Here is a 24,926-nt window from a genome sequence, read left to right as displayed (position 1 = left end):
ACACACACACACACACACACACACACGCGCCACCTGTCTGTCCGCACCGCTTTAAGTGAACTTCAATGCCATGGTGACTGTGATGGAATTTCATTAGCAGCTTCCAAGCAGACAGTATATTGTGATCAGGACTCAGTATTTATTTTGGGCCCAATGGTGACATGAACTTAAATACCCCCATGCCATAGGGGGTTATTTGGGGGTACGAGTATGGGCATCTGGGCCCCACTTTCCCCTGAGCGGAGAGGGTTCAACGGGGACACAGGAGGCCCTCCTGTGCCTTCCTTCATCCTTCCCTTTTGTCCCGACTCTCTCAGGCGCTCACAGCTTAGTGCTCATACATGACAATACACGCACACACAAACACACTTACTACTGTTCACAGGTCAGGCTGGTATTTCCTTACACCCACTAGCATGTTGTACACATCCACAAGGACGCACACACACACAGTCAGGTGAACAGTGGCCTCTATTGAATGGCAGTGTCCCCTCCCCACCACGTCACCTCACCCTCCCTCCAGTTGAGCTCTTTTCCCCACACGCAGCACTTTGTATTTATATTACCCCCCGCTATTAATAGACCACTGGCAAACCGCACAGCTACCCCTCCTGTCTGCTGTGTGTGTGCTTATCATGTATTTTTGTACGTGCAGCCACCTAAAGTCTTTCTACAGCTCCTGCGATGTTTAAGTTTTTGATGTGACGGTTCCTCATTTTGGCATGTACGTGCATGCATTTGTGTTGGCATGACAGGAAGCAATGGTCTCACAGAGACAGGTAATTGCCTCATCGAAGTTGCGGCTGGTGGCGTTACCCGAAATCACCAGCGAGCGACACAGTGACATCAGTGCACTTCCCCTGACCTCACCTGGGGAAAAAAGAAACTGCAGAATTGTACTGTAAACGCCTGCGTGTGAATGTAGGCGTTACAGTTACTTCATGACCTTTTAGAGGCTAAACTGGCTTTCAGGAAGAGTAAAGAGGGATGGATGGAGGCAGAGAAGGGCAGAGGAGTGTAGCTTTGGCCGGATCTCTTTAATCTACTCTGCAGGCTCATGAATGAGTCTCTATCATCTGGTTTAAACCCTCCTCCCACTCCTCATTTTTCTCCTTTCTCATTGTCTCTCTGTCCTCTCCCTTACAGCTGCCTTTTGTGATTATTTCTCCTCCTATTTTGCCCCTTCTCCTCTTGCTCTGACGTTCTCTCATTGCCCGTTTTTCTGTATTTTTTCTGTCATCTCCCACTCTTTTCTCTCCCTCTCTGAAAGGTCCTTTCTAAGTCAACTCTCCGCACAAAAGCTGTATGGTGGCACTAGCTGGCTCCAGGCCAAAACTCTGCTCTCTGACTCCTTCTCCCTCTCTGTGTTGGTGAGCCGCAATCACTCAATCTGCCCCCCCCACACACACACACTCCCCAACTCTCCTCCTTCCACCTCTCTTTTTGTTTTTCCTCCTCCACTTTCTTTTCTCCGAGGAGGCAAAGTGGGTAGAAAGTGTGAGATCTCGAATGCTCTTGCTCAAGCGTTCCCTTTAGCACACACACATGCACACTGTGGGGTGACTGAGGAGCTGTAGGGCTCAGTGCTTCTGAAAGGGGTGTGTCTGGTAATCCTTTGGAGCTTGTGTGCGAAGGCCTTGTAAACCGGAGAGGGGGAAAAAATGAAAGAAGAAAGGAAGAGTGGAGGGGAAAAAGAGAGAGAAAGAAAGCGCTGACAGGCTTTTCAGCCAAGCGGGCCTCTTTCTGATAGTAGGCTCAACACCACAGCTTCCACATGCTAATAAAAAAGGCACACATATGCTCACACACCACGCTGACCTTAGAGTGTGTGAACCTTTCAAGGGGGACTCTTCAGAAAAACCTCACCTCAAAGCAGACTGACAGCACTCACACAGTAATGAAAGGCTTGCTCGTGAATGCTAGTCACGCAACAAGTTCACATTGCTTTAGAAAACGAGTCTGCAAGCAAGCAGAATGAAGAAAGAGGGTGAAGAGGTTACGATGAGGACAAAAACTAATGGAGGAAGGAATGAAGTGACAAGAAACAGAAGAAAAATGGTTTCAGGTGTCCGATGCGCAACTTGTGACGTTTACCCCTCTGAACTCATGTGCTGACCTCACACCAGTCATCACGGTGTGGCACGAGCAGTCAGCAGCCTCCGGCCTCAAACTGACTGAAATAACCAGAGGAAAAGGGAAGTGGTGTTGTTACATTAGTTGGCTGGTCTGTCGCTCGCTTGTCTGGTCACGAGATCGGGGTGGAGGAAAGGGCTAAGCTGGCTGGAGCTCTGTTGTAACATAAAAAAACTCTGAGTTGCATGATGAATGTGTGTCTGTGAATTATGAAATGAAACCATTTTTATTGCCTATGATGTTAAACTGCAGTGCATCGACCTCAGTGTGCTGCACAATGACCACAGTGTGTGTTTAAGTTTCAAGGTGTGGACACAGTCTATATATATTGCACGCTTTGTGGGGTGTGTGTGTTTGTGTGTGTTGCCATGACTGTTGGTAGATACTGAACTGTATCCTCTTTTGAGGATGAAAGAAGTAGCTAGAAATGAAAGGAATAGTTTGATATGTTGGGAAATATTCTTATTTGCTTAAATATTTGCTTGACACAGATAAGTGGAGGTGGTGCCAGGTAGCTTAGCTTAGCTAGCTCAACAGCTAGCCTGGCTCTCTGAAAAGGTAACAAAGCCACCTCTAAAATTCACAAAGTGAGACGTTATTTCTTGTTCGTTCCATGCGAACAAAAACCAAAGCAAAGGTGACAATTTGTCGTTTTATGGGAAGGTTACGTGTCAGACTTTTTATGACTTTTTATGAGTACAGCGACTTCCTGGAGAGTCCTTGGGTTGCCTGGCAACCTCAGGTAATGACAAGACTCCAGAAGGTCATTGCCAAGAAATCGTCTGGTACAGCGGTCAAACCACAAATTCATATTTTTATGGATTAAATAAAGGAGATATCATCTTCAGTGAACTTTGATGATGAGATGCTGGTCGGAGGACTTTGTTACCTTTGGACAGAGTCAGGTTACCTGTTTCCTCCTATTCCCATTCTTTATGCTAAGCTAAGCTAACTGACTGCTGACTCAAGCTTCATATCAAACAGAGTGTATTTCCAGGTATGCTGTTGTCTCAAGTGATGACACCACTGGACCAACCAGTGTAGGACTACTTCATGGCACCAAAGTGGATCGTGTGTTGCACATTGTGCGCGATCTGACTCTGAGTAAGCTTGTCCACTGTGTGTTTGTGTGTGTGTGAGTGTGTATGCGTGTGCATCTTCTGTTGTTTTTAGCTTAGTTTTCCCAGAGTGCCCTCGAGTAAGAAGCCTGCCGTCTGTCTGGTGCACTATTCCACACTAAGTGGGTCAGTGGCTGGATGAGTAAGAGGGTAAAGTCAGGCTAAAGTCACCCATTGTGTGTGTGTGTGTGTGTGTGTGTGTGTGTGTGTGTGTGTGTGTGTGTGTGTGTGTGTGTGTGTACATGATTGCGGGTGGGTGGGTAGGCGGGTTGGGAAGAGTCACCTACATCCACAAGTTCAAAGCTCGGGCAGAGCGAGAAGAAGACAGAGACAAAAGAGACGAGATTTGAAAAAGGAAATGGAGAAAGGCAGACAGGCAGGAATGCACTTCACCTCATGTGGGCAGGGCTACATCTAAAATGCAGTAAGTGCTACTGTATGAAATGACGGGTTTCTAATAAAAGAAAACGCAGGCGGGTGTAAAAGGGCGCAATGTGTAGATAGAGACAGACAGACATGGAAAGGGAGGGCTGCAGACAACACAAACTGCTGCGGGGTGCTTTTAATGTGAAGTATGCAGACAGACATGGCTGCAGAGGGAGTAGTAAAGTGAAGTGTACAAGACTTTATTTTGTCTGCTTTTCACAGTCTGCTTGTCTGGGTTAGACTACTATGGGCAACGCCTTGGGACCACCACTTACGGGGGGTGCTTGCAAGTATGTGTGTGTGTGTGTGTGTGTTTCTGTGTCTTTGTGGGGGCACTTACGGGTAGAGTAAGCACTGTAGAAGAATTTGGGTTAGCGTGAATTATTCACTTGTGTAGCCGAGTGCAGCAGCGCCAGGCAGGCTTCTCCTCGGGCGGCACACTCACTTTAAAAGCTGGAATAGGACGCGTGGGGTAGCTGTGGCAGGATTGCTGTGTGTATCAATGGGTTTACTGTGTCCACAGAGTCACAACCCGTCAGATTAGATAACCAAACGATCCTCTATCTAAGTCGTTTGTGGTCCATGGCTTTGTGAGGACGCCCTGTGATTAGCGTCTGGGTGGCGAGCCAGCAGCTGGGAAGCTCACGGGGTAAATGAAGCCAAAATCGAGCCAACGTCCCATTCTGTTTCCCTTCTTTCATGCCACCCTTTGTTCAAGATCTGCCTTTTCTCTCTCCTTCATCTCTTTCCACGTTCAAACAGAGAGAAAATAAATACCCTGAGCTGCTATATTCGCCAGGAGTTGTCTGTTTGGATAGTGTGTTTGACTCACTAACACACTGTACTATTGCACTGTTGAGTGCAACAGGGCACCCCATGTTAAATCATTCCCTCCCCCCACCTACGCTCCTCTGCCCTCTTCCTTCTCCTCCCCCTTCGCCTCTTCAACTTCCCTTCCTCTTTTAACCTCCCTGCTTTATTCCCCCTTTCCTCTCTTGCCTCAAGTCTCCCTGGGTTTGAAAGTTGGAACGTGGCCAATTAACACAACAGCCGGTTCACCAAACCGAGGTGGTGGAGGAGGGGAACAGAGAGAGCGAGAGGAGGCTCACATCGCTACACACTGACCTACATACACTTCCACCCAGCTGATTGAATCTTACGTTGAGGCCTGCGGCCAATCACGAGTGGGGGTGGAGTGCCAGCCAGCCAATGGCATCGGCCGCTCTCCGCGGAGCTCTTGCACTGTCTCCATACAGTTTTCAGTAATCATACAGGGGCAGAGAGAATGAGAGAGACAGCGAGAGAAAGGGTGAGCTTGACAGATGAGACTCACAGAAAATGAGCGAAAGAAAGAGACAGAAGGGTGTGAGGCTGAGGGAGAAAAAATAGAAAGGCAAAGCGTGGAGGCAAAATGTGGCTCAGACAGACAAAAATAAATGCCTGTTCCTTCCTCATTTGCTCTCGGCCTCAGAGGCTCACGGCTCTGCAACAGCGACGCAGATGAAGGCTAACACTGGCTAATGTTAAAGAGTAGATTAGTGGCCCATATTTGTCCTTGCTCCTTTGCCGGCCCAAGACCCAGGCTAGCCTTCTCTGAGCCAGGCAAGTCTGCGCTCCATCTCCCCGCTCTCAAATAGTCCCTTAACATTATTGATGACATCAAAAGAGTCAGAGTGTATGGCTGCTGTTTCCCAGACACCTCGTGACTCAATGTTTTGGTGATTTTCATGATTTTTGCATGAAGTTGAGTTTGATTTCATGACCCCTCGAGGCTTTGTGGTCTCCATTCAACACCGGTGAAATACACGGTGCCGTCCATTTTTAGCAGTCATCCACCTCATGACGACTCTTACAGTAGCTGCTAAACCTCATAATCCCACGATAAGGAGGGGATGTGTTACTGCATGAGAGTCTCTGTTATTATCTGTACTGGGTTGTTATCTAGCTAAAAAAAATGTGGACTTTGTGCCAGATAAAACAATCAATAAAAGTGTACAAGATTTACTGTAGATGTCTGTGACCGAGACTGACGAGAAACACTAAGCTCATCCAAACACAGCCTGAAGACAGAGACACTGAGATAACTCGCGCCCACAAACGCACACACACGAAATTACACAACACACGACGTGCGCACGCCACTTAGACACACACACACACACCTTTGACAGCATGATGCGACCACAAGGAGGATGAGGGCATCCCTGGCAACAAACGAAATGGAAAGTTCAACCTGTAGCCAACTAACTGCAGGCTCTGGGAGAAAAGCTTACATAAGTGTTTATATTTAAGCCCAACAGAGATAACGCGTTTCTCTTCTACTCTGTTCTCTTCTATGTGCCGTCGTTTTGCTGTGGTGGCAAAAAAACGGGAAGGAAGGAAAAGGAGTCTCAAAAGCAAGACAATAAAAAAGCCCAGAAAGGCAAACTGAAGGAAAAAGCGGGGGCAGTGGGGAGGTGGAGAGAGGCAGCGTGAGGCACACTAACCCATATTTAAAGAGATGGAGGCTTATACAGCTCCCACAACAGAGCCAACACTCTGGAAATGATGGATTATGGGAAGGAGAGGAAGGGCAAAAAGCCATAATATGGTGCCCAGGGACAAGATGGGATTTGAATCATTGGGTGTGCAGGCACAAACACATTTAAACATGCACACACATGCATGCAGTAGGTTAAAGCACATATAGGCGGTCACATATATTCACGTGCAAAGACACTCTCGCACACCAGATCTGTATCTGGTTCGCAGGTCCTGTTGCACACACACACACACACACACACACACACACACACACGCTAACACACACGCTAACACACACTGTACATTAATCAGACTAAAAGCCTTTCAACCGCACAGTGATGTCACTGCACAGCAATAATCCATCCCTGAGGATACAGTGGTCAGCACAGGTCTGTCTCACACTGGCGGTCCATACATGGCGTCCAAACCCCCTCCCCCTGACCCAGTGTGTCTCCCTCTTTTTCAGCGGACAGCTGAGCCAATCAGGGGTGATGGGTCTTCATGAATAATGCACACATTGACTCAAGTGCTCATATGAAAATGGATTCCTGACCAGTATTGACCCGTCTACTTGAAAAAAAAAAACAAAACAAAACAAAAAAGGAGCACTCAACCTGGGGTGAGGTGTCCAGGATAATTACACTGTATTGTGAAAGCGAGGCAGTGGGGGTCTAGTGTGACCCTCCAGTCTGGAAGACTCATTAAACCACAGTGAAACAAGAGGGTTTGACCATACTAGGACATGCTATAGTGTTCAGGTTGAGTGTGAAGGTGTTTCAAACGAAGTCAGATTACCAAACTGCATCTGCAACAATACCAACCCCCAACACACACACACACACACACACGCACACACACACACACACACACACACACACACACACACCTTTCTCATGTCGGCTGCGTCTGACCATTTATGTAACTTTCCGACATTCAAGACCACTTCAAGCAGCGATTGGCGAGGCTTGTGGAGGTGAGAAGTTAAGCAGAGACTGTCTGAAAGTGTGCACTGTTATCCCCGTGTCCCCAGACTCTTTGCCCTGCCTTCAAGCGTGGACATTTGCAGCACGCCATAAGGACTAGTTCATTTCAGGCATACCCCAGCCTATATAGCCCCTTGCATATCAGAGTGGCACCTGCTGATACCGCACTCTGGAACGAGACCAATAAACCAGCCAGGCCAATATAGTGGCCGATATCAGCTTGTTGCAGATATAACGCTGTCAGAGAAATGTCAGCAAGAGATTGCAGCACAGAGAAGCCAAACAAGGTCTGAGGTCATTTAGAAACAGTGCCTCTGTTACATAATTTGTCTAACTGTAAAATATCAGGTTTGGCATGAATGTTGAAAACAAAAGCAAATCCATTTATGTTCATGTTTTGTTTTTTTAACTCCCATATATCAAACAGTATCAGCCTAAAAAAATGTAGTGATGGTCGAGCTTACTGTCAGCGCAGAGTGTGAATGACAGGGTAAGTCGGCTGAGAGTTTAAAGTGTATTTCAAGCCTCAACTTCAATCCATCAGGTTTTTGCTTTGTTGCCATTCTTTCCTCAACCTGCCATTTTTGCTTCTGTCTTAGTTCCTTATTTCCTACATTTCCCATAATGCATTTTGACAGTCAAGACAGAATGTGCCTGAACTTGTCTTGTTCAGCTGTGGGTGTAAACAGTACTGTAATATTGATAGTGATGAAGCAAAAGGATGCTCAAAATGTCCTCTGATGCATTCTGTTCCACTGAGGCTCCACTTGTTGGTGTCTTTGCCTCTTGTTGTCTGTGTTATTGGTAAACAAAGAACTCGAGGTTTACTGATGCCTCAACTCTGAGGGGGCGACACCAACATTTCTAATTTTCCATGCACATTTTACATAAATGAAAATCTTGTTCTGTTATCAATTGGATTAAGGGACAAAAAAAAGCAGCAGTAAAAGACAAAAAGCTCCCAGAGATGTGAAGTATATCGCCAACTATAGTGCTTTACATAGATAGTAACGCTGTAACAGGGTGGGACTGTGCATACTGTATGCTCACTTGACTCTCCAAGCCAGATCACATGAGCTCCGACACTGTACGTACCCCTCCCCCATTGCCAATATGCAGAGGGGCTGACCGAAGAAAAGGAGGGAGAAAGACGAAGAGGAGGAGGAGGAGGCAGAAGGTGTGAGGCCCACTTTCTCTTTCTCGACCCTGTTGCTTTAAGTCCTAACACGTCACGGTGACCTGAAGGCTTCCTCCAGAAAGGAAAGCAGGAGAGAAAGTTGGCTGTGCAGGGAAAGTGAGGATCTCTCAGGGGGGAAATGCACAACAACAGCTGAGGCCAGGGCTTTCCCCTGCATTAGCCCAGCCCCCTCTGCGTATAGTACTACACACACGTGCCTATATATTCAGAGTGAACACAAAGCCTTCACTATATCAGGACCCCTTCATATTCAAATTCCTGGAGCAGAGCGTGCAAATAAGAAATGTGCCCAGTCTTCCTGACTGGGTGCCATTTGCAGTGTGTATACTGCAGTTGAACGTGCGTGTGCAAGTTGTGTATATACACACACGCGTGCTCGTTTCCCTCCAAATGTGCGCGTGTTTATGTGTGCATTCTGTCCTTGCCGTGGAGCCATTTTGAGACCCTCCAGGTCTTGAGGTCAGCGTCTCTGGGTATCGGTTACTCTCCTCAGCAGCACAGAGGGACTAAGTGATTGATGGACAGATGGCTCGCTGGTCGGGATGAAGGTCGCCGTGGGAACAGAGGGATGAGCTACAAGTTGAGAGGAATCACACATGCATGCGCACATAATGCCTACAAACACACCACACAGGGCGAAGACGAGGGAAGGGCTGAGGGTAAAACAGAGAAGAAGACCGTGTCTGGGCAGAGCTGTGGCCAATGTGCCTCGGGCTTTGGAGCGATTTCATGCCCCCATAAGCAATGAAACGCGCAGACCCAGACCCAGACACACACACACACACACACACACACACACACACACACACACACACACTCATTGCTGGGCATTCTCTCTGCCCAGCTACCCGCATCAGATAAAAAAAAGCATGGCACGTGGTGAGAGACAGAAGAACAAAGATAAGCAAAGAGAGAAATCTGCTACAACATGCATTCACTAATGGTCGCAGCAGCGTGTTCTAACTATTCATCCAGCATTTCCCTTTCAATGGTATTGACTAAAGAGTGCATATTCACATTCCCTGGGTCAACACGAAAAGCGTGCGCGACTTCTCTTAAAACCTTGAGCACCATTCGGCAACTGCTAAATCACAATTTCATATTCAGGAAGCTGTTTGTCACTTGGGGGGTTCTGTTGAGTGAAGTCAAGGTAATTTTTGCAACCTTAACTCATTTACTGTACATCTTAAGGGGGGAATATAGTGAATAAATGGACATGGTTCTGTTTACACTATACTGTTCACACAAGTTTTAAGTGTGGCCGTCCTAAATTTATAGATACATTTCGGAAAACGTATGTCATCGGACTCTGGTGGCTGCATGTACGCAGAGAGCATAATTTGGTTTTAGTGGGCGTTCCAGCTGTCAAAGAACATGAAGACCAAAGCCTCTGCAGAGTTCAGTGCCTTGCTCAAGGACATCTCCTCAGTTGCTGTTGCGTTTTTAAATTTTTGGCGTATATGCCCAGCTGGTCCAAGGATTTGACCTGGTTACCTTGATTGCATATCCTCAGTGTACGGTCTATGTTTTAGACCTGGACATCAAATGCAACACTCTCATGTTAAATTTGAACAGAGCAGAATATTTGAGAGAAGGTGGAAGATGCTCATTGCTTTCAGCTGTAGGTTTGTGGGTGAGACGTCCGACAGAAACCTTTCTCTTTGGGTTACTGGGCCAGCAGTCAAGTTCTGACCTTTCCCTTCGTCAGCTTAAGGTAACTGTGCCCCTACTCACGACCCTGGAGTCGGATTTCACTTACTCCACAGTATCAACCTCAGCCTTAAAAGAGCTGAATTTATTTGCAAGATCCTCCTGTCAGCTCTTCAGCTCTCAAGACTTTTCCCAATAAAACAAACTTGTCCAAAATTATTTGGCTAAAGGTCAAGTCAGTTTGTGCACTGTCAGCAAACACACAGGAGAGCGTGCTTATTAGATCGACCCAAATCTGCTGCCGCTGTGCTCTGCAGGCATATCTGCCGTCCCTTATCAGCCCCCCTCCCTCCTTCCCTCCCCCACTCTCGCTTATAAAACCCAGGTGTGCAAACACAGAGGTTTACCTAGGCCTCATAAATGATAACAGATAAGACAAGAGGAGGGGAGAAATGAAAAGGAAGGAGGCCCTGCTCCTCAGATCCACGCTGACCTCCTAATCCGGGTTGTGGCTTGGCCTAGTTTTTTCATCCCAAGATGACAAGACGCATAAAAACTGGAAGTTCTTGTAGATACAAGGCCTTTTATTGCCTCATCCTCTCTCATAAGTTGGAGATATGATTATGGTGACAGGAACCTAATCAGTTAACAGAGGCGACTGCCATCTGGTATCTACTTTATGATCACAAGGTCACAGGGTAGAATACTGACATGAGGCGTCTCTAAATCTGAGGGAGGACTCGAGGCATCAGCCAGTTCTCAACAAGACTTAAGAGTCTACAAGACGAGGTGAGGCTGTTGAGATATTTTACAGGACAAGTGTGAAGCATGATACGTGTACAGAGTGGCCGAACCAAAAGATGAGAGACGGCCAGTGGATGCAATAGATCTCGCCTTGCGGCGCCCCAGAGCAGATGGGTTCCAGCCTTTAAAGAGCAACTTGAGAAAGAAAATTGTCCGATTGAAATTCAATCCCTTGCGTGTTTTCTCCGTACCCTTGCACTTAGCCTCTCGTGCAAGCAGGCGAAGGAAATCCTAAAAACGCTGATGTTTTAGTTTTCGATACACGTGGAAAACATAAATAACACGAGACAAACAAAAGGGATCTTTCTCTTTTGTGCTGGTGTAGAACCTTTCAGCGTGTTCAGATGCATACATAAACACGCACCCTTTGATGAAACTTCAGCTGCTGCCATCAGCCTCGTCTTTCTCTTCCAGTGTTCAGCGGCTAAAGCGGGTTCAACAATGGCTTGCCTTCATCCAACAGTAACCCGCCTCCACACACACACACACACACTCATACACTCACACACATAATCTCTGAAGGGCACGGCCATAGTTGTGACTTCATGAAGAGTGGGATTAATGCTAAGAGGCTGGTGTGTGTGGGACTTTGAGGCCAACTAACACAATGGATTGTGAACCGCCAGCTACATGCAAACATCTGAGTGGGCCTTGAGAGGCTAATACACACACACACACACACACACACACACACACACACACACACACACACACACACACACAAAGAGATTGTGTTTTGTGCAGAGAAATAACCACAGGGACATTATGGGAACTATTATCAGATGTCCACAAAGAACCGAAAACATAATTCCCTTGTAGTAATGATGCATGGACGATGTGGAACACTGGAGCTCAGCGTGTGTACAGACACATCAACACATCTCGCGCTGTGTAATTCATACCAGAAACTGACACGCTTTGCATGTGTGGCTCTGACCTATAGGATTTCACAGAGACAGGAGAATCCTGTGTGTCAGGACTGAAAGCCCGTGGGTTGAACAGGTGGCTGGCAGGCTGGCTGGCTGCTCGATGGCACTCTCAATCTTTGCTTATCAAATCTGGGAGTGCCGTCTCTGTGGTTGGAGAGCTTCCACTCGCGACTGCAGACGATGTAAAAATGCACACAGGCTACACACGACTGACTAAACCATGGGAATCAGGTCAAACGTCTATGTTCATTTCTCAGACAGTGATAACTTCCTGCAACAACTTTGATCATCATTTTATGGTTAAGGAAGTTTTCAGAGAAAAATTTGCTGATTCCGGTATCTAAAATGGGAAATTTCTGTGTTTATCTATTTTGGTGATACCTTTGATGTGAAGTCGTCATGTTCTTAAACTGTATTTCCCAACTATCGTGTCATCCATTTCCTCAGATTTTCCTTTGATGGAACCCATTAGCGATGCCCTTTTTCTTGTCTGCCGTAACGACCATCATCTCTCATGCTCACGACCAAGTTTTTTGTGTTTTCCAAACATCGTCCTGTCTGTGTTTGGTTATTTCATTCCAGCTACAAATCAATATTTCCAGACTTTGCTAGTGTCCCTACATACACAGTCACTTCAGTGGCTTTTGAAAGGAGAGTACGTGAACTGTTGACGGGTGTGGTTATGAAAGCAGATAATCTTGGTTTTAAGAGCGACTGTGAGCAACACACAAAGACTTGTGAAAGCAATTTTTCCTCCATGGTATATCAGCAGCACAGCGCTTTCACCCCCACCCCACCTTTCTTCTTCTTCTTCTTCTTCTGTCTCCCTCCTCCAGCACAGAAAGCTTTATTGTAGCCAATTAAATCTTAATCAGGAACAGTAGCTCAGCCCATCCTTTGCAGGCTCAGTGATGCCAGATAGGTGGAGTGGTGTAATTGAAAGAGACAGGCTCAGAAGAAAACAAATTAATGTTTAAAAGCCGAGAGTCACGTTGGCGAGCCAAATTCAGAGATGATCACTTCAAATCAGCCACGCGCAGATGACAGTTGACAGAGTTCGAATGATGGAGGACAGAGAGGGAGCTCCTCAGTCATTCACCTGCTTCTGAACCCCAAAATACACAAAAACATTGCTCTTAATTGTAGGTCAAAAAGTATATGCACTATTAATGACTTGTGAAAATATGGCTGAGCAACACACACGCACAGAGTTGTGCGTGTATGGCGTGTGCGTATGCGTGTATGTGTGTGTGGCGGAGGGAGTCGATTACAAAAGAGGAGGCGGCCGAGAGGCAAGGGGCCCACTTCAGCAATGTGGTTATCGGAGAAACTGAGAGGCAAGGCCAGAATGGGAGGTATGTGAAGTCTGACTGTGTGTGTGTGTGCGTGCGTGTGTGTGTGTGTGTGTGTGTGTGTGTGTGTGTGTGTGTGTGTAAGCAAAGGGGGAGGGGAAATGTGTTCAGTGGGTCACTCTGTTATCAGCTGTCACCCAAACTGAGTCGTCCCCCCACCTGCTTGACAAGTTATCAGTTGCTATGGAGACAAACAAGTAACAACCCCCCCTTCCCTGTCGACACATGTATGCATGCCTCTATGTATGCAGTATGCACACACACACACACACACACACACACACACACACACACACACACACACACACACACATATGTATATATAGCCGTTGAGAGGATGGCAGTCATTAAGTGTGTTCTCCAAAAGACTCATTTTCGGTCCAGAGAGACTTCCTGTGCTCTGCTGCCCATTTCCTGTTTGATATAAACAAAATATTTCCTTTACTGTACTCAAGTCCACTGTTTTGTTTGCTGCATAAGTACGTAAAAGGGTTGGAGAACAACTGGGGGAGGTGGAAGGAGACGAAGAAGAAGGGGAAAGAGTATGTGACACAGTTGATAAGGTGACAGTTATCTGTCTTCTGTCACTGTCCCACCAGATACACACATTTAGATTTACATAGAGGAACAGTTTGATATTTTTGGACACTTATATGCTGTCTTGCCAAGAGTTAGATGAGAAGATTGATAGCAGTCTCATGTCTGTGTAGTAAATATGTAGCTGCAGCCAGCAGCGCCCAGAGGTAAAAATAAATTAAATGCAAAACAACAATTTGCCATTTTATGGAGGTTTCGTGCCTGTTCTTTGGATGGGACCGGCAAATTTTTGGAGGCTTCTTTGGTGAGGGGTCCTGGACAAAAAATAGTCTGGTACATAACCTCCCGTAAAACCACAACTTCTCATTTTTACACTTCCTTTTTTGAACAGATGAAACAAATGAGATATACCATGTTTATTAGTGAGCTTTGGAGGCGCTCGCAGGTGGACTTTATTATCTTTGTGCAGAAACAAGCTAACTGTTTCCCCTGGTTTCCAGTCTTTGTGCTAAGCTAAGATACAAATGTGGCACAAATGTAATCATATTTCCTAAAATGGCAAACTATTCTTTTAAGATTTACACATTTACTATAGAACAAAGTCCACAGCAAAGAGTCCCAGGAGCTCAGTGTGACGCTCAGGGCCACTCGATGGTAAAACACACTACAGATGTAATGCTGGCCACCTCACAGTTCGAGCTGCTCATAAAATAATTTACAAACTGCTGTTGCATCAAAGCAATGCTCAGCAAATTCCCTGTCACTTAAATATCACTGCAGTCTGATGAAAAGTGGCCACAAATGCTTGTTTAATAAATACCGCTGCCTGTTTAACTGACTTATATATGCCTCAATCGCAAGCACACTTCAGCAAACACTGCGTGCAGAAGTGTAGCAGACTTGTTTGTTTTTTTTTTTTGCACTTGTGCTTTGCATGCGTGTATTTGCACAGATATCTTGTCCAGACACAGCAAACCGAGCAAAGGGTGAGGTGTAATTATTGGTTTCCTAGATGTTTCGTGTATTTTAAACAGTGCGGCTCAGAGCAGCATGTCCACAGCACAATTTTCCAGTCAGACTGGTGTTTCTGCATTCTCTCTGACATAACTACAACTTTCCTATCCCTCATTATTTATTCATCCTGCTCGAGAAACTTGTCCTTTGGTTAACCTTTTTCCAAAGAGGTCAAAGATCAGGCTCAACTACAGATCAGCAAGTCAAGGGCTGGGAAGAACTCAGTGACTTGTTTTTGAGGACACTTCAGTGACAGGCGGAGGTTTAACCCCGGTGCCCCAGTTAAAGACTAGTCTCAAACCACTAGACAAACCACTGCAGTCCTCCACCATACTGAGCTGGCATGTTGTGTGTTTGTCCGGGATGTTAAAAAGAGATCTATTCTTCCTGTATATCCCCTTTTTGTTTTGGGAATTTCTGTCATTACACTGCATTTCTTGCCCACTGTACCGACCAGTATTTCCATTCACCAGCTAAGGATGAATTCTTGCAACTTCAGCTGTGCGCTTTGCTACGGTTATCTGGCTGGAACACTGGTTTCATGCACCAACAGTTGGGAAAGATCAGTGTAATCTGATGTTGTATAAACCGCTGAGCAATTGTTTTGCAGTGTGCGGGTGCTTTGATAGCAGGATCAGAAATGTTGGCGATTCAACAGGCTCTGGAAAGATACCGAAAGGCGATAGTTCTTCTAGCTCTAGTTCTGTACGGGAATGACCAAGTTTAAGTTAATCTCCTTGGAAAATTCCAGCTAAGATTTGTTTTCATGCTGGCTGTGGAAAATTACAGCATCAGCATATAACCAGTCAGGCTCACTATCACTAATAAAGTGACTATTACACAATGGGATGTTTTTTCCTGCAGGATTCTTTGCTTACTGACACATGACTTCACCTGAAGCACAGTGACTAACAAAGCAGCTAATACCCCCCCCCCCCCCCCCCCCCATACTGACAGTACAGCCATGAGAGTGGTATCAAACTATTAATCTAACTCTCAGCAAGAAAGCAAAAAGACAAATGTCCTTAATTCTTTAAGTTACTCTATGTCCTGCAATAAGTTCCACTTACTGTACTCGAGACACAATACCAGCTTAAATCCTGCCCCGACCTTTAACATGTAATCAGTGTGTGACACACAAGTTTATGTTTCAGATGCTATCAAGGACTGGGCATGTAAAGACAACTGGTTTCTCTTTTGCTGTGTGCTTGTGTCAGTTCAACACATTCAGACAAATACAAAACACACAGCGTATAAATCCTGTGACTCGTCAGCCCTTAACTATCATCATCATGTAGAGCAGTTCTAAGTCATGCTGAAAATCTGCCTCGAACTCTGGGATTTCTGCAAACAGCTCAGCCCAGCTGGCCCACATCGAGGTTTTAAGACTATTCATTTCTTTTACAATCTGCATATTTTCACAGCAACAACAACAACAGTGTGGCCATAATGTCTCAAGTGTCTGAAAAGAAAACGCTGCAGCGTTACCATGATGGCCACAAAAAGACGAGAAGGAGTCAAGGGAGTGCGGAGTTTAACAAGAGCAGAGGCCCAAGATTTATCTCCATTCGTTAGAGCCAGATTTCAAGAGTTGGGCTTCAGAGGAGCTACAGGGGGATGGCTTGTTTTTGCTCACCACAGTGTTTTACATGCAGACAAATGAGGGAGCTGGCAGGAAAATAATGAGGGATGGCATGGGAGAATGAGAGTGGAGTGAAAAAGAGGAGCTAGAGCCATGACAGAGAGATAGAAACTGTGAAAGAGGGTAAGCCTTTAGCCAAGAACAGGCTCTTAAAAATTAATACAGTGATCTGAATTCATCCCGAGCGCATTGAATAATTGAGGAGTGTCTTTGAGGAGAACAGATCGTGCAGAGTGTGACATGGTTGGGATGGTGAAAATGATGGGAAAACCAACGACAGAGACAAAAATCTTTCTCGCAAATACAGATACATACACAAACACGAGGGGGGCTTAAAACAGAGGAGACAACTGGATTAGCGCATGTCTGCAAGTTTCAAAGCCTGGACTCATTGTGACGGAACATTTGAGAAATTCTCTCCCCACTTTCACACACAAACAGATGGACAAACAGTGAGATACTGAAAAGGAGACGGAGGAAGGTAGGGGGCCAAAAGTGCATGGACACCCTTGAACGCATACTTCTGCTGAACGTCTGATGTGGCTTTTGTACCTTTGAAAATATATTTGCTTCCTTGCCAAGAGTCAGATGGGGAAATTGATACCAGTCACATGCCTGAGCAGTAAATATGAAGCTGATGTCATCGGTTAGCTTAGCTGAGCACAAACTCTGGAAACAGGAGGAAAAAGGTAGGCTAGCTCTGCCCTACAGTAATAAACTCTGTCTGCCAAAACCTCTGACCATAAAACCACATGTCATTTTTACACTTCTGTTATTGTGCAGATTAAACAAATGAGACGCCTTTGTGTTGAAGTGAAGAGGCTGCTGATGGCAGCTTCGTATTTACTGTACAGACATGACAGCAGTATTGATCTTCCCGCTAACTCTTGGCACGAAAGCAAAGAAGAGAGGTTCCAACACTGTAGCAACAATTTGAAGAAGGCGCTTTCTTCCTTCAACATGGCAGCGGCCCCTTGCATAAACAGAGATCCATGCAGAAATGGTGGTTTTCTGCTCCACAGAGTCTTGAGCTCAGTCCAGTCCAACATCTTTGGGATCAACTGGAACCTGACTGCCAGCCAGGTGTTATCACCTAATGCTGTGGCTGACCTCACTAAAGCGCTTGTGGCTGAATGAGAGCAACTCCCTGCAGCCAGGTTCTCAAATTCTTATGGAGAGCCTTCAAAAAAGAGCGGAGGCTGTTACAGCTGCTGATTAATATAAATGGTTTTGTAAATGAGGGGTTCAACAATCTCACATGAGTGTAATGCTTGCGTCTGCATACTTTTGGCCACATGGGCTAATTTTCAGATGTAAAATTCTGATGCAGCCAAACTCCTCCGGCATCCAAGGTGAAAACGTGTCCATTGATTGGAAATGAAACTAGAACAGAGCCCGGGGGGGTTTTTTCCTCCACGCAGAGGTTGACTGCTCAGGGTGACACTATTCAGACTTGGAGGGGTGTCTGAAGCTGGTGGGTTCCCATAACCCATCGGCCCCTTCAGCCTCACACACCCACATAACCCTCCGTTGGGAATCACAGCCAGAGGGCAGTTGTAATACACCAATTTCGAGCAAAGCTTGTTAATTTACTCCCTCAGCTCCCCCTCCCTCCTCCTCCTCCCTCTACTGTCTTCACCCCCCTGCTCCTGACCCCCTCCACTCCCCTTTTTATTGCCTTTTTGCTTCAGTTCCTTCAGTTTGGCACAGTGCCAGCTGCATCTGAGAGGCCTCCAGATTGTATTCTGAGTACCTGAGTGCACACACACACACACACACACACACACAAATTCATGCAGACAGTCCCTGTTTTTAGTATTTTCTTCAGCATTATAAGAATTTCCTTACTAGCCAGTCGTCTCACATACAGTTTAAATTAAAGCCGCTGGTAGCCATGTCCTACAGGGGTATTCATGATCGACTCCACGATCTTATTGCCCACATAAAGCTCACTCAACTCTGCTTTGATTGACAGCCAATGAAAAGCTTAAGGTTGTTCTTTTTTTTTTTTTTTTTGGCAGCCCCTTCCCTTTTGTCAACCCCCGTCCTGCTCTGATAGGAACAATAAATAATTTCAGGCCCAAAGAATCAACACTTTCAGCATGCTAGGCCATTAAAATGATAATCAGCGTGCTCGGCGGGCTTACGGGGGCCTGTTTTCCATACGCCTCCAGACAGAGTCAGATGGGGGAATGTGTGGAGGTTAGCACGGTATCCTCTGTGTGCCTATGAAGGTTGTACTGCAGATGAACCTGTGCTTTTTGGTCTCTTTGTAAAGTGACAGATCAAATGAGAAAAGGTGTGTCCAACACTTGTGGTCATGACTCACTGTTTTTTGGACTGAACTCAAAGTACCTGCAAAAAGCCAGCAATTAAACAAAGACATTAAGACTAATGTGGGCGCTAAACAACAGCCTCATGCTGACAATGATCACTACTCATTGCAACCCCCGGGGTCTTAAAGATTAATCTAATGAATGAATTCTAATGAGTTCAACTAATTTCAGGCCCCTCTAAATTAAGACCTGCAGCAGACGCTCACAGTCATGAACCCTGGTGATAAGCCTAAACATGACCGGGCAAATGCTGGTGTATGTCTGAACATGTCCGTCTGTGCGGGAATGTATGGCAGGTTTAAAAACACACGAGGTGTCAACTTCATCAGAAGTCGAAAGAAATGTATGTGCCGTGAATGTGAGTGTGTGTGGCCGTTGAAAACTTGTGTGTATTTGTGTGGATCATTGTGACATAACTAGGTCTTGGCCTGTGATGGGCAGCTGCTGGGATAAGGGAGCATGTTACAGCAGGCTTAAGTAACACTAGAGCGCAAGGTTCACTGCAGCATACACACACACACGCGGATGCATACACCCGAGCTTGCACGCGAACACACACACAGTTGCAGCTAATCTTTCGATTATGCAAAGATGCACAGGTGATAGACACACAGACACACTCGGAGTGTTACAGGCGTGTTTACAGGTGCTATTTTGAGATGCAGCCCGTCACTCCCCCGCCATACCAAAGCTTCTCCTGGCGCACATTTCAGCAGCTCTGAACCAGACCGGCCCCTCTAAAACAGAACTCCTGCTGGAAAACTCTTAACTCAGGCTGTGTCGGTTTGATGCGTGGTGCTAAAAAAAAGGCTCCAGCGCTCACAGACTCTTAAGTCTCTTTAGGCAAGAATGATTTTGATTTGTTTATCATGACAGACGTCTTTCACTACGTTGGACTAAAAAGAGTTTGGTTGGATATAATCTGAAATTTTTCAACTGAGGAAGTGTTTAGATGAGGTCGTAAGCCACTCATATCCTGAAAAACATGACCTCCTGTCATCGTTTGATCAATTTAGTTGGTATATGACAGCCTATAAAATAACCACAATCAATAAATATATTGGAGCAGCTGTGTGAAATAGCACCTCTGGTTAATGTTTGTCTTTTCATATATTATTTTACACATCGTTAGCAGCTGTTTTAGCTGCTCTTAAACACTGCAGGAGATTGTTCAGCGCTGATAAATACTGGAGTTTCGCTACCAATACAAATCTTTTTTTGATGCTTTACGTTGGGAAACATACTTCTGTTTTCCTACAAAGCTTTTTTCTTAAACTGATCAAAAGAAGTCACATTTCCCATATTTTAAATTCCATAGAAGCGCAGGCATACATACAAGAGCTTTTCCTTATTGAAATAGTCTTGAATTAGTAAAATAATGATTTAAGTCAGTCTACCCGATCCAAGAATAAGTCGAAGTAATTATGAATCTGAGCAGACGTTTGATGCCAGCTGACAGGACTGCGGCCAGGCTGAAATCATGGTTGACACAGTGTATGCTGAACTATTAACTGTGTAAGAACAAATAACAGAACAAACATTGTATTCCTATTAAAAGCCCGTGCAGGGACTTCTCCTGGTTCAAGACAATCTGAGGTGATAAAAGATTTCCTAGTGTTATGCTTGGCTGTGTTCACCTAAATTTAGCAGGGCTAATGGTTAACTGACAAAGATATGAAACAGAATGACGTCAGAGGGAACCTGGGAGAGACACCCGGGGGGATTACTGGGATTTGCTCAGCAAATCTCCTCAACAAAGGTGCCCTGGCTGCATGAAACTGTAGGTGTTCAAACCTGGCTCTGTGTGGCGGTGAAACCTAAGAGTCTCTGAGAGTGAAATGGAGAGAGAAGGGGCTCTGAAAAGTCCCCACACAGAGGCAGTCCTCTGAACACCTGGCTCTGCGGGCCGTCTTTGGTTTCACAGGCTTTTTACTAAAACCTAACTGCACCTTGTGTCGCGCTCGGACCTCGAAGCGGAGGAACCTGCTCGGAGCAGCGGCGATCCATCACCCCACAGAAAAGTCTGCTTCATCTGCACTGTGCTCATTTGTGATGCTATGGGTTGCCACACCTCTGTGTTTGAAGAAGAAACAACCGGAGACTCCTATACGAAAACTAAAAAAGGCATGGGCCGTGAGCTGCAGCTCGAGATTTATTGACAGGCCATGCGTAACACTAAACCACCGACAGCTTGGCCCTCATGCCCGAAATTCCAGGAGTAACAGCCCTGCATGGTGACGGTGAACCCGGCCTTGACTTGGTGGGGCAATGCACACAACCTCTCTCTTTGCTCTTCACTGAAGCATATCACATAGCAAAACTTGAGACGCCCTGACAAAATATGGCCTATAGGCTCCACACCCCCATGGGACTGGTCCTTCAGCCTCTGATGGGTGTTAATCTCCGCTCTCTGACCTTCTGTGCCTCCTTCATTCCCGTCCTATATGTCTTTTGGGTGACTAGATAGCTGCCTTCAAGAAAAAAAAAGCTTTCCCCTTAACGACTCACTCAAACTCAAGGCAACACAGTGGTTATGTAATTCCCTCATGGCAGGATCAGCAACCCTGGCAGTTGCCTACCTGACCCAAGAGGCTGAAAGATCCCTGCCAAGGTTTACATAACAAATGGCAAACAGGGCAATGGCACTGTGGTTACAGTAGCATGACGGAAATTTAGCCTCGAAAGGGAAAAAAAACCATGAAGTGATAAAACCAGAATGTCAGAATAATCTCCCTATTCAAAACCATAAAAGACTAAATGACTGTAAGTGCACCACATGGATTCAGATGACAGTGGAGGTCATGCCTTCAGGAGGGTTCTTCTCAGGATTCACGCTTGTTTCCACGCAGTATTATTTTTAAATCGTTCTGTTTACATCCAGCACCTTGTCCTATTAATGGATTAGCTGCTGTTCAGTAAAGTGTCTTATGTAATTGCATCATTCTCTGGGTCTTAAACAGGGTTGCGTCACTCAAAATAGGCTACTGTGTTTCCAGACAAACCGGTTACAACGTTTGTGTTTGCTCTAATTCCAGCCATGTGACTGTGACTGTGGCCTCAGAGGAATATTCTGAACGTAACTCATCACAAACGTCAAATGGAATAGATAAAGGGGATGCATCTAATGCAATTTCCATCAAAAAAGGTCCAAAACCTTGTTTGATTAATGTCAGGGAATAAGTGCAAGGCATCACGTTTTGGTCAATTTAAAAGATAATTATGTGTAGGTCACCAAACCCCACGCTGCTTAAAGAGATTAATGATCTTAAATACCTCCCCGATGTGATTTTTTCTCATTTGCGCGACGTTTTCGGACTGATCTGTAATTTCCATTAGGATGATAATGAGAGGAATAATGAGTGCCAGACTTTCCAAACAGGCGCTCGTAAAAACACGACCGCGCTGGCATAATTGTGTGCGTGCGTCTGTCTGTGTGTGTACGTCAGTGGGTTTACAAGCCACATGCTTTTTGTTTTTGTTTTGATGGAGGAAGGAGGGGGGCAGGGTGGGTGAGTGGGACAGACTCTTACCTTCCATCCTGCAGAGCTGTTGCTGTCGCCTTTGTCTTTGAAGTACGGGATGGATCTCACCATCCAGTCATAAATTTGGGACAGTGTCAGTCGCTTGTCCGGTGCGCTCTCAATGGCTTTGGTTATCAGGTCGGCGTAGGAGAGATTACCCCAGGCGTTTCGGCGAGAAGACGCTTTCCTCGGGGTCTGCTGGGCAGCCAGGCTGCTGGGGGTCAGCGCGCCAGAGGTGGCCGTCGGGGAGTGCGTGGAGAGCGGGGAGCCTCCGCTCTCCTGGCCGGGGGAGGAGAGCGCTCCATCGGCTACGGGGCTGTTGCTGCTCTGGTCCTCTGTCGCCAAGCCAGAGCCATTGACACTGATGGCCGTGGCGGTGGCATTATCCTCCTCATCATCCTCTTCCTCGGGTATAATATCTGTGTCATGGCTCTCCGGTTTCACCACGTTCGAGTCCGGTCGCGGCAGCGGCCAGGTGCAAGATCTGGGCCGCTTCTGGGGCTCGAAGTCCGGGTCGATGGCCACGTCCAAGTCCGGGAGTGGGTCGGGGAGCGGAGCCTCGGCCATGATCCCCTGCTCCAGTCACAATCTCGCCCCCGCTGCCAGGTAATAAAGTTACAAGACAAGAAATGAAGAGCTGTCAAAGTCGCGTCCCATGAATGCGCGCTCCCGTCCTTTGTTGCTATTCCACACCAGCGAAGTCCCCACAGGGCTCAGCGCAACTTACTTATTAACGCCTGTTGAGGACATAAAGAGAAAAAATAAAGCCAACACCATCGGTTAGAGCCAAGTGACAGTACAGCCTGAAAGACACAGCACGGCAGCTGAGAGCGTCACTTTAACCTATTTCTGCCCATGAAGCTACATTAAACTACTTCTTAAAATAAGTAAAAGATTCAAATGAAGCGATTCGCCTCTGATCCTTCACTGAATTATAAAACACTACTTGCTCATGAATAAGGAGCTCTACACAAAATCCCGTCCTGGAGCAAGGGTCTGAATCCACCCACTGGAGATCAATGGCTGAGGAGAAAGTGCTCAAACCTCCTCTCTCTCTCTGGGAAGCAATCCGCTCTTTACTTTAATATGAAATACCCTGCACGACCACTTACTTGCGTTCCGTGGTATTTAAAAAAAAAAAAGCCCAGAAGAGACTAGATCCCAGATTGTCCACTGCCGCTTCCAGATGCCATCTTGACTCTCTCCTCTTTCACTCCTCAAGTGCGCTCCGCGATACAGAGACAGATAGGATGTGTGCAGGGCAAGTCAGTGTCGATGTGGAATAAGACTGCCACCTCACTCTGGGTTACTACTGTATCTCGATTTGCTCTCCACACAGCGCTGCACACTCACACACACACACACATACACACACGCACACTTGACGCACACGCACAGACACGCGCATGCAAGTCGATCAAGGGCCAGCCCCCTGGATCCTGTGCATGGGATCGCCTTTTAAAGAGACACTACAGTCCGACAGGACGGAGCGCCCTGCGCGCAGGTGGAGGCTGGGGCACGTCCTGACATGTCGGTGACCGACACGGAAATAGATGGGGCACAATAGAAGAAGAAAAGCCGAGCCATTAAAGCCAAGTAGCGTGTTAAATTTAGAAAGATTTTTACCGGGACAGCCAAATTGAGCTGGTAAGAGGGGGCGTTCAAATGTCAAAGTTTAGTGTGCAGGATGCATCTCGGTGTAGGCAGCACCACAGGTGCACTACAGCCTTCTGCTCTGACGGGATCCATTAATTTTAATGCAACTAACAACTGTTTTCATGATCAATGAATCTGTAAATGATTTTCTCAATTGATCAATTGTTGGGGTCATAAAATGTCAGATAATAATAATAAAAAGTTTCCCAGAGCCCGAGATGACATAAACAGATTGCTTCTTTCGTCTGACCAGCAATTCAAAATCCAGAGGTTTTTAGTTTAATGTCATAGAAGACAAAGAAAACCAGCAACTAGACAGCTACCAACCCGTCAACATCAGGTGTTTTTGCAAAAGAAAAGGCTCAAAATAGTGTAAATTTTCTGTTAATGGATTAATTGACTTATCGCTTGACCAATAAATCAGATTTTAACAGTTAATCACAGTGTTGGAATCAAAACTGTGCTTTCAAAACGGCCTACAGTCATCATCCAAAACTTTTAACTATTGTGTGCAGTAATATTTTTATGGATTCAATTCATGAGATGTTAAACATAACATCAATGCAAACTTACTAAGAAACAACAAGAATTTTAGAAAAACCTTCAACCATGAAGCTCAGGCACATATTGAATACACTACTGTTACTCTGTCTTTCATAACATCACCTGTGATTATAATTTGTATTTCTGTGTATTTATCATATGCAGCAATGTACAGAAAGAAGGCACGACGGTGCTTCACCATGAAAACATGAAATATAATATCACAGACTCTGTCTTCAACACCCGCATGATTTCATTCACATCGCTCGCGCTGCACTGGCTGATGGCGCCTTTAATCAGCGAACCACTTTGTCAATCACGTCCGTCACGGCGCTCGGGCCACGCCCCCTTTCTGAAGCCCGTACCACCTCGTTCAGGGTGACGTCATCCCGTTTATTAGCCAGCGCGAGAGGAGGAGAAATCCTTGATGGTTCTCCGTCCTGTAAGTGATGCTCTGGACCTCCCTCCCTCTCCTCCTCCTCCTCCTCCTCCTCCTCCTCCGATCAAAACACCCTCGTCCACATCTTCTTTGTTCCACCGAGAGCTGCCTGACGTCCAAGG

The 24,926-nt window shown here is 46.1% G+C and overlaps 1 protein-coding gene across 2 annotated transcripts in view; it reads right to left on the bottom strand.

Moving 5' to 3' along the window:
- Window positions 1-23,552, bottom strand: part of foxo3b (forkhead box O3b) — a 45,173-nt gene extending 21,621 nt beyond the window's left edge. Inside the window, exons 1-2 of one of the 2 annotated variants that reach the window (XM_076756409.1) lie at window positions 23,279-23,552; window positions 22,176-22,903 (exon numbers count right to left, since the gene is read on the bottom strand). In XM_076756409.1, the coding sequence (XP_076612524.1) occupies window positions 22,176-22,733 (558 nt within the window). In that variant the 5' untranslated portion in view covers window positions 22,734-22,903; window positions 23,279-23,552. The remainder of the gene's footprint in view (window positions 1-22,175; window positions 22,904-23,278) is intronic. The other variant, XM_076756410.1, reaches the window with a different exon arrangement.
- Between the last annotated feature and the right edge of the window lie 1,374 nt (window positions 23,553-24,926).

Source organism: Chaetodon auriga, chromosome 18, assembly GCF_051107435.1.
Source record: "Chaetodon auriga isolate fChaAug3 chromosome 18, fChaAug3.hap1, whole genome shotgun sequence".
NCBI lineage: Eukaryota > Metazoa > Chordata > Actinopteri > Chaetodontiformes > Chaetodontidae > Chaetodon > Chaetodon auriga.
Note: the sequence above shows the minus strand (reverse complement) of the source record. Positions and strands in the feature narration are given on the sequence as shown.